The sequence below is a fragment of the Theropithecus gelada genome, chromosome 18, assembly GCF_003255815.1.
Source record: "Theropithecus gelada isolate Dixy chromosome 18, Tgel_1.0, whole genome shotgun sequence".
In the NCBI taxonomy this organism is placed as follows: domain Eukaryota; kingdom Metazoa; phylum Chordata; class Mammalia; order Primates; family Cercopithecidae; genus Theropithecus; species Theropithecus gelada.
Genome location: NC_037686.1, coordinates 27,982,585 through 27,992,981, shown reverse-complemented (window position 1 = coordinate 27,992,981; position 10,397 = coordinate 27,982,585). Strand labels below are relative to the sequence as shown.

At 41.4% G+C, this 10,397-nt stretch overlaps 1 protein-coding gene across 2 annotated transcripts; it reads right to left on the bottom strand.

The window, feature by feature from the left end:
• Positions 1-2,386: 2,386 nt before the first annotated feature.
• Positions 2,387-9,715, bottom strand: C18H18orf21 (chromosome 18 C18orf21 homolog). Of its 2 annotated transcripts, XM_025365183.1 has the most exons (5): positions 8,801-9,715; positions 8,699-8,721; positions 6,401-6,600; positions 4,068-4,258; positions 2,387-2,822 (listed from the first exon to the last, which is right to left on the bottom strand). In XM_025365183.1, the coding sequence occupies exons 1-5, from the start codon at positions 9,379-9,381 to the stop codon at positions 2,657-2,659; spliced, it is 1,161 nt and encodes a 386-aa protein (XP_025220968.1). In that variant the 5' UTR covers positions 9,382-9,715; the 3' UTR covers positions 2,387-2,656. The 2 variants fall into 2 exon arrangements, with proteins under 2 accessions (XP_025220968.1, XP_025220969.1); XM_025365184.1 differs by lacking the exon at positions 4,068-4,258.
• Between the last annotated feature and the right edge of the window lie 682 nt (positions 9,716-10,397).

Here is a 10,397-nt window from a genome sequence, read left to right as displayed (position 1 = left end):
CAAATATTCTTTAGAAATGCCCAAAGACCTTTCTGCCAAATAGAAAAGTCAAGAATCCATGGTGTCCCTCACTTGCAAATGAAGTAATGCGAACAACTTCCCACCAAAGAGTCCCTGTCTTTACTACTTTTTATCTACTTTCCAATCATGTGCTCAGAAAGGACCTTAGTTCTTAGTGTGGAACAAGTAGAACTCATTAAATGTAGTAGTCTAGGAATCTGCAGAGCTTGTGCTGTGTGCTGGACAACAAATTAAGTACTGGGGGTACACATGAGACCACTCAGGTCTGCAAAGAGCTCACAGGCAGTTGATAATGATCAGAAACAAGACACTACAGGGTCACCAGAACTGTGGGAAAAAAAAGTGGCCCCTCATAATGCAGTGGGGTTGAGGTGGAGGGCAGTCTCCAAAGTAGTCCTAAAGGAAAAAGCACATGCAGAGGCCCGAAGCTGACAAGTACATCGTATGTATTGAGAACTGCAAAGAGCTCGCTATGACCAGATGATCAGGAGCAAGAAGAGTTCAAGAGAAACAGATGTTCTAGAGAGAAGTTAGCCAGAAAGGTAAAGCAGCTACCATAACCATTGTGTTGTGCCAGATGCTGTGGACACAAAGTGAATACCTGGTCTTTTGGTGCTGGCACCAGTTAGCACAATTTTATTTCATGCAACTATAAAACCAAGTGGTTAACCTTGGCCTTTGAGTATATTTTTAATTGACAAATAATAATTGTAGGCCAGGCACGGTGGCTCATACCTGTAATCCCAGCACTTTGGGAGGCTGAGGCGGGTGAATCACTAGGTCAGGAGTTCACAACCAGCCTGGCCAACATGGTGAAACCCCGTCTCTACTAAAAATACAAAAGATTAGCTGGGCGTAGTGGTGGGCGCCTGTAATCCCAGCTACTCAGGAGGCTGAGGCAGGAGAATCGCTTGAACCCAGGAGACGGAGGCTGCAGTGAGCCAAGATCATACTACTGCATTCCAGCCCAGGCGACAAAGTGAGACTACATCTCAAAAAAAAAGACAAATAATTGTATATATTTATGTGACACAATGTGTTTCATTACACGTATACACTGGTGTAATCCAATCAGGCTAATTAATAGATCCATCACCTCAAACGTTTATCATTTCTTTGTGGCGAGAACATTAAAAAATCCTCTTTTGGCTGGGCACTGTGGCTCACACCTGTAATTGTAGCACTTTGGGAGAGTGAGTTGGGAGGATTGCTGGAAGCCAGGAATTCAAGATGAGCCTGGGCAACATAGTAAGATCCTGCCTCTACAAAAAATAAATAATTATGGCTTCTTGTAGTAGGAAATGAAAAAATTTGAAATGAAATATTAGCCAGGTGCAGTGGTGTGTGCCTGTAGTCCCAGCTATTCTGGAGGCTGAGGCAACAGATCACTTGAGCCCAGGAGTTCAAGGCTACAGTGATCTATAATCATGCTACAGCACTCTAGCCCAGATGACAGAGCAAGACTCTATCTCTAAAGAAAAAAAAAAAAGCCAAAACCCTCTTTCAGCTATTTTGAAATATACATTAACTATAGTCATCATGCTGTACGATAGATCACTGGAACTTATTCCTCTTAATTGAAATTTCCCTTTCCCTTTCTACTCTCCCCACCCCCAGCCACAGCCTCCAGTAATCACTATTATATCCTCTACTTCTATGAGCTCTACTTTTTTAGATCCCATGTAAATAATACAGTATTTGTCTCTCTGTGTCTGGCTTATTTCACTTAGCATAATGTCCGCCAGGTTCATCCATGTTATCACAACTGACAGAATTTCTTGCTTTTTAAAGGCTGAATAGTATTCCATTGTGTATATACACATTTACAAAAATCCATCCTTTGACAAGCATTTCTGTTGTTTCCATATCTTGGTTATTGTGAATAATGCTACAATGAAATACTGTAGGGCAGACATCTCTTTGACTACTGATTTCAATTCCTTTGGATATATATGCAGATGTGGGATCATATGGTAATTCTACCTTTAGTTTTTTGAGGAACCTCCATACTGTTTTCCAAAGTTGCTGTACTAATTTATAGTATCACCAACAGTATGTTCCCTTTTCTAAACAGAAAGAAAATTTTAGTCTCCTATTGAGTGATCTATAATCAGGAATGTTCCAGATATTTACTTTTGCAATCAAAATAGGAATAAGGTTCAGGTTTTACTAAAACAGTTATGCAGATAATTGTGAGAAAATAGGACTTGATCCTTTTCCTGAATTATCAGTAATGCTATAGACACATGGAAGAAACCCTTCTGAGTGAATAGACCCTCTCATAAAGATCTCAATTCCCTTTTGAAAGAAAATGACATAAATAAAAACTGCTGACTAAAGGAAGAAAAAATAGTAATGCCACTACTCAATGTACACATATATCTTTATATACATACACATACATATCTATAGATATATATCTACAAGGAACTTTCATATATTTTTTGATCCTCACAGCCGTCCTATGAGGTAGGCAGGTTTCAGGTATTCATACTAATGAGGTACTTTCCCCATAAACACTGAAGGATGCCAAGAAAAGTTTGCGTTCAGATCTAGTTTCCATGTATTCAAAAACTAAAAGTTTAAAAAGTTGTTTTACTTTAGTTTCAGAATTGACATCAGGCACTTCTTATTTTCAAAGTCCACCCTTCAGAGAAGATAAGAAATTTCTGAAGTCCACCTTTGGATTCTTTTGGGACTTATTCTGACTAAGTAACATTTTCAGTTGAGAGAAGTGTTTCTTTGTTTTGCTTGTATTCTTTGAGGAGCAAGTAGATACTGACTGTCCGGACGTAGGTGTTCTGAAAAAAAAAACCCACACTTAGTTATACCAACAAATGACAATCATTTTCTACTCTTTTTTTTTTATGGCCATATACAGGCAATGGCTATCCTTGGTGTATTATCATTTGACAAATGCCTGTTAAGATTTTCTCAGGAATTTCTGACAGAGAAAAGGGCAAGAACAAATGTTTAGGGCAAGAAAGTATACTATGAATGGTTCGGTTTTTTTTTTTTTTTTTGGAGACGAAGTCTTGCTGTGTCGCCCAGGCTGGAGTACAGTGGCGCCATCTCAGCTCACTGCAACCTCTGTCTCCCAGGTTCAAGCAATTCTCCTGCCTCAGCTTCCCAAGTAGCTGGGACTACAGTTGCACTAATTTTTTTGTATTTTAGGAGACATGAGACACGGGATTTCATTGTGTTGCACAGGCTGGTCTCGAACTCCTGACCTCAGGCAATCCACCCGCCTTGGCCTCCCAAAGTGCTGGGATTACAAGTGTGAGCCACCATGCCCAGCCATGAATGGTTCAGTTTTGTTGGCACATAGGATGATTTAAGGCAAAGACAGGCAGACAGATTGGTGCCAGATAGGGCTGGAAAGCACTGATCCATATGCTACACAGTGATGCTTCTTATCAGAGCTATGCTCCAGAAAGATGATCACACTAAAAGAGTTTGATCCTAGAAGCAGGGAGACCCATTAGGAAAAACACTGCAGTAGTCCTGACAAATGCTGCATAAGGACCTGAACCAGAATATAGCAGCACTAGAGAGAAAAAGGAGTAAAAAGATGAAAACATGGAAGTAGAATATATATATATTATAAAGTATAATATAAATCAGTGACAAGGATGAAGGGAATAGGGATTTTTGAATGTATCTGTCATTTTAGGTCAAAATGTCCAGAAAGGTGTGTTCATTCACAGAATAAGGAACTAAGGAGGATGGACAGGTTTGAGTGGTTAGCTGTGGGGAAACGATGAACTAAGTTTTGAACATGTAGGGGACCGAAGTGGATATATTTAGCAGGCAGTTGGAAATAGGTGCAGGAGATGTTGGAAGTAGAGTAACATACGTAGAAGTCAAATGCATTGAAATGAGCATTGAAGATACGGGAGTATGTGACATTAGAAAAGCATATGGAGGAAAAATGGCCAGGTTCTGAAATGCATGGCATATTTAGGGAGTATATATTAAACACAGGAAATTAGAAGAAAACACCTGAGTTAACACTGGCAATTCAAAAACTTCATGGATAAAGATACCTGAAAATCGATGCTGGACTCCTGCCTTTGGAACCAGACATGTCAGGATTTGGGTTTGCAGTCCTTCTCTCTGGTGTCTTCAGGCTGAGTTTACTTGTAGGAGTGGCAGGATTGCTCTTCAATGCTGATAGAAAGCTTCTACTTTTACCATGATGTTTCACTGTTCTGTTGCATGTTTTACAAGTGATCAACTACCATAAAAAGAAATATCAGTCCCGTCATTTATCTCATAATTTAACCCCATAAACCACATGTTAATTGAATTCTTAAATGTCAGGGACTACACCAGATACTATAGGGGTAAGTAAAATAGAGGCTGTCCTTAGGGAACTTGCAATCTAGTAGCAAGAATCAAATAAGACAAAATTTTTTTTTTTTTTTTTTTTTTTTGGGACGGATTCTTGCTCTGTTCCCAGGCTGGAGTGCAATGGTGTCATCTTGGCTCACTGCAACCTCTGCATCCCGGGTTCAAGCGATCCTCCTGCCTCAGCCTCCCATGCAGCTGGGACTACAGGTGCCTTCCACTGCGCCCGGCTAATTTTGTATTTTTAGTAGAGACAGGGTTTTGCCATGTTGGCCAGCCTGGTCTTGAACTCCTGACCTCAGGCAATCCACCCGCCTCTGCCTCCCAAAGTGCTAGGATTACAGGTTTGAGTCACTGTGCCCAGCCGACAAATTTAAAGTGAGAAAATGTTCAATAAAAATGAATGGCTAAACATTTTTATTTAATTTAAAATAGATTTTCAAAGATAATGAACTCTCTACTTTTTAAATATAAAACTGTGTTTGGGGGGAATTAGGGAAGAGATGGGAGACGATACTCTTTAACATCTGGAGGAATGTTCTTTGTAACAGCAGTAAGCATTTAATATTTTTTTACAGATGAACTTCAAGCCTCTTCTCAAAAAAAAACATGGCAGAGTATCACTGGAAATTTAAGTAGCCCCTTCAAATCCTTAGCAATTTTGTAAATATAGGTCTAAAGTAACTTATACAACCAAACAAGTTGTTATATTCTCACACCTCTTCACTCCTATCATTAGATCTAGAAGTTGACTTTCTTTTCAAGATTCATTTCTCAAGAAATGGTCCATTTTCTAGCTAATTTCCTTTCTTCTACATATCTAACTGACTATGCACAGGACTCAGCCCATGCCTCAGCAAATTAATACAAACTAATTTAAGTGAGAAGTAGTTTGATGTTCATGAGCAGATGAAAATGCCAATGGAAGATCTGCATCTATCAAAGGTCTATGTTGCTTTACACTTTCTGGAAGGAGGCTGTATACAGATTAAAATAAATCAGAAAAACACCTCTAGCACCTTTCTAGCTGACTTCTGATTAAAGTACATTAGAATGTAAGCTTCATGAGGGCAAAACACTGCAAGATAGTGAGGCAGCATTTACTGTCTTCCCATTTAAGAACATTTTCCAAATATGTGGCAGTAATGATTTTTGAAAACTACAATTCTCCAAGAACTAAGAAACTGAATTCTATACTCACTTCAATATTCTATCTCTTCTTTCTTTCCCTTTAACCATTCAATTTTATGACAAAGCAAAATGTACCTACGTGACCAACACTAGTAAACTCCTAAATATGGCAATTTTCAATCCAAGTAATTACTAATTATAGTCTTAGGCCAGACATAAGCTGTCATAATGTCCAGTGCCTGGCACAGTGCTGGACAATAAGCACATACTTGAACAGTTGATAAATGTTAACATAGAATATGCAGGATATAAAGTGTATTTGCTACTGGCCTCCGTATGGTAAACCATACGTAATCTGATTTTGGTTGTTTTATTTCATCTTATATCCCCAATATTAAATGTTGCTTGGCATATGATAGACCCTCAATAAAATGTTTAAAGAACAAAAGGCGCATTCACCTTTGTTGGGCATACCTGTAAATACACACTGATATGGAGTGGGAGGACAGCTGAAGAAGTGGCATGATACCTACATACATAACATACTACTATTTGAAGCAAAGGACCATTAACTGAAAAAATAATGTAGTGGTAACTGCAATTTAGGTGGAGTCATAATGGTCAGTTCAAGAAATCTGCACGTTTGTGAAAAATAATGCTCAACAATGGGATCTCAAAACAGCTGAGAGCTCACCATGTTTGGTTTAGGTAATCATGAAAAATAAAAATAAGCTGTCCTTATAATGAAACACTAATCATTAGAGAAATAGTTTATGTATATATTTTGATAATCCAAATATACTACTATAAATCTGAGTTATATCGAGGTTGATTCTTAAACTGATTTTAAGTGAAAGAAAATTCTAGTTTACTCATACATACTGGACTGAAATCTTACCAATACACTTTTGGAGTCTTTGAACTTTTTCACAATTTTCGCTTCTTTAAAACTGAGTGTATAGTTTCTCGCTTCTCGATTAAGAAGTTTCTGTATTTTGGGTGTCAACTTGGCTTTGGGTTTGAGACGCACTCGAGAGTTATCCAGAACCAACAACTGGAAACAGTATGGACACGTTTCTTCAAAAGTGCTCTTATCATCTAAAATTATACAAATGAAACTCACAATTCAGCAAATTAGAATGTTTTGTTACCTCAAACTGCCAACACTATAAAAAGTATATTGATATTTAATATAAGCAGATATACATTTTTAAGTAAACTCAAAATATAAACATTTACAAAAAGACAAATTGGCAGTAATTTACTTTGCAAATATAATTCCATCCATTCACTCCTTTCAGCAACAGACAGGCAAATCTCCAACCTATGCTAGCAAATCCTGTAGGCTTTAAAATATATCCAAAATCTAGCCACTTCTCATTACTTGCTACTAAGTTTTAAAAGGCTGTTATGTTTCACCAGTTTTACCAGTGCATTTACCACAAAATAACAAATTGCACTGCGATTTTGTTTCTTTTTTTAAATAATTAGCACAATGAATAGTATCTACCATTGAGCACTGTGCTAAGTGCCAGGGATATAGCAGCACTTATGAAGCTAAAGACCACACTTAAATTTAGCTCCGCCAAATGTGAAATTCATTCATATTTACTAAGTGACAATTAAGAATGCCAGGCACTGTTCTGAGTGCTGGAGACACAGCAGTGAACAAAGGACAATTCACTGAGGCATACAATAAATATAGCAACATCAAATGTTAAGTGCTGGGAATAAAAAAGCAGATACGAAAGGGGAATAGAAGTGTTGATGGAGTTAACTGTAATTTTAAATAGGTGGCTAGGGAAAGCTTCATTGAGTGATATCATAGAGACCAGATGGAAACGGAGGATTAGCATGATAGCAGATATGTGAGGCAAGAATCCCAGGCAGAGTGAGGAGTAGCTGCAAACGCCCTGAAACAGAAAAGCAAGGATGCCTAGTGTGACTGGAGTTGTGTGAAGGAAAGAGAGAGTAGGTCAGAGACGTATGCGGGCCTATGATGTAGGGCCTTACAATCCTTTTAAAGGACTTTCACTTTTACTGGGAGATGGGAAGCCATTTGAGTTTGTGCCAGAGAAGTGACATGATCTAGCTTTGGTTTTTATCAGAATCACTCATGCTGCTGGCTTGAGAACACACTAGAAACGCATGGGAGCTGTTAGCAATAATCCAGGAGAGAGCTGGTGATAGGCTGGAGCAGGGTAGTAGCAATGGATGTGGTGAGGAATGGAGTGCATTGGCGCCACCTCTGCTCACTGCAACCTCCACCTCCCAGGTTCAAGAGAGTCTCATGCCTCACCCTCCCGAGTAGCTGGGATTACAGGCGTGCACCACCACGCCAGGTAATTTTTTTGTATTTTTGGTAGAGACGGGGTTTCGCCACGTTGGTCTCGAACTCCTGGCCTCAAATCCACCCGCCTCGGCCTCCCAGAGTGCTGGGATTACAGGTGTGAGCCACCGCTCCTGGCTGATTCTGGATACATTTTAAAGCCAACAGGATTTGCTCGCATACTGGCTTGGGGGAAGAAAGAGAGTTTGGGAGTCAAGAATGGCTCCAAGGTTTTGGGGCTCAATAACTGTAAGGGAAGGATGGAATTATTTACTGAAATGAGAAAAACTGGAGGATCTTGTTGGGGGGTAAAGCTCAGGTTTTGGACATATTAGCTAAGTTTGAATTACTAGACACTGAAAAGAATTTGTCACGACATTTGGATATATGAGTCTAGAATTCAGAGGAGAGGTCTGCGCTGAGTATATACATTTGTAAGTCCTCGGTATATGGTATTTAAAAGCCATGAGATTGGATGAAAAACTCACCAAAGAAGTGAGTGTACCTAGAAAGGAGGTCCAAGGGCTGAGTACTGGGATACGACAATACTTAAAGCTTGGGGAGATTAGGAGGTACCAGCAAAGCAAATCGAGAAGTAATAAATAAAGAGGAGGTGAACTACGTAATGACCTAGAAGCCAAGGCAGGAAACTATTTCAAGACTGATCAGTGTCTCAAATGCCGCTAACAAAGCAAGCAGGCACATTAAGGAATCTGGATTTTTCACGAAACGCAGAAACATGCGGGTTTTGTTTTGTTGTAGTTTTTAAGGAGGGAAGAGAGTCCATCGTCCTTATTTGAGCGTTGTGCAGAACGGAGGAAAGCGGGGCAGGAGCCCAACGCACTAAGAGACAGGCGTTCTTCCTACCGTGCGACGAAGTGTAGGCCCAGCTGTAAAACAGAAACAGACTTGTGAGGAGCAAAGGAACACCTCCCCGCTCGCCTCCCGCTTCCTCTCCAGTCCTCTTACAGGAGATAGCGGGCTTGGCCCGGGCAGCTGTCGTGCAGTCCCCGCGCTGCAGCCTCAAGGTAGTGCTTCTGTCTCATCGCCGCCGCCGCCACTAGCTCGCCGCAGATACCTGGTGAAACTATATGGCGCCGGAAGTCTGCTTCCCAGCGTCGCCGACGTTGGCGTCCAGACTCAAGCTGCTTCCGGAAACTGGCACCCCCGGCAGAGAGGTTCCGGTTTCCTTCGCGTCGAGTCTGGCGTGGAAGCGTGCCCAGCCGGGAGGCTGCCCCACCCGCTCGCCGCGTCCCCGTCCCCTCAGTACCACCCCTCCGCCTGCCGCGTCGTCTCAGGCACCCAGCGGAGTTAGGAGTCCGATTTGAGCCTGGGCGGAGCGGCTTGACCGGGCTGCGGCGGTGGAGTCTAGAGATGAGGCTCCCACCCGCCTTTCCATCTTCCTCCCGGCTCGCCTCCTCTCTGACAGTCCTATTGTGATTGCTCCACCGCAGCTTCGCCGTCCAGATTCGCCGGGCGCCGTACTGACTGGGGCGCCGGCGGGCGGAAGCGCTGCCAGCAACGAGGCCGCCCGGGAGGAGCGTCCCCATCCTGCCCTCTGCCTGCGTAAACGCTAGCGTTTCTCTTTCTTTTTGTAATTAAAGTGAAATTCACGTAATGTAATATGGACCGTTTTAAGGTGAACAATTCAGTGGCGTTTAGTAAATTTACAATGTTGTGCAAGCACTATTCTGCTATTTCCAAAATATTTCGATCACTCCGAAGGACAGCCAACTCCATGAAGCACTTACGGCCCATTTCCCCCTCCCTCCCGGGTCTTGGCTTTCTGTCTGTATGGGTTTACCTATTCTGGACATTTCATATAAATGGAATCATACACGTGACCTTTTGTGTCTGGCTTCCTTCACTTAGCATGTTTCTGAGCTTCATCCACCTTGGAGCACCTATCAGTACTTCGTGTTTTTTTTTTAAGACAGAGTCTCGCTCTGTCGCCCAGTCTGGAGTGCAGTGGCCCAATCTCGGCTCACTGGAAGCTCCGCCTCCCGGGTTCACGCCATTCTCCTGCCTCAGCCTCCCGTGTAGCTGGGACTACAGGCCCCCACCACCGCACCCGGCTAATTTTTTGTATTTTTAGTAGAGACGGGGTTTCACCGTGTTATTCATTCGTTTTTATGGCTAAATCATACTCCATTGTATGGCTGTATCACAATGGTTTATCAATTCATCAGTTGATGAACGTTTGAATTGTTTCTACCTTTTGGCTGTTATGAATGAATGCCGCTGTGAACATGTGTGTACATGCATTTGTTTGAGTGCCTGTTTTCTGTTCTTTGGGTATAATACCTACGAGTAGATCTGCTGGGTTATGTGGTAATTCTGTGCTTAATGAGGGTTCCAGTTTCCCCGTATCCTCACCAACATTTGTTTTTCCTTTTTTTTTTTTTTTTTTAATGTAGCCTTCCTAGTGAGTATGATGTAGCATCTCATTGTGGTTTTGATTAACATTTCCCTGACTACTGATGCTTTTGAGCAGCTTTTCATGTGCTTGTTGGCAATTTACAGTTCTTTGGCTGTTTAAGTTCTTTGCTCATTTTTAAATTGGGGT

Coding starts and splice junctions, on each gene's coding strand:
- C18H18orf21 (XM_025365183.1), bottom strand. CDS start 9,381: ATGGGGACGCTCCTCCCGGGCGGCCTCGTTGCTGGCAGCGCTTCCGCC. Junction 8,722..8,800: donor GGCCAAGCCCGCTATCTCCT/GTAAGAGGACTG, acceptor TCTGTTTTACAG/CTGGGCCTACACTTCGTCGC. Junction 4,259..6,400: donor AAGACTCCAAAAGTGTATTG/GTAAGATTTCAG, acceptor TTTTTATGGTAG/TTGATCACTTGTAAAACATG.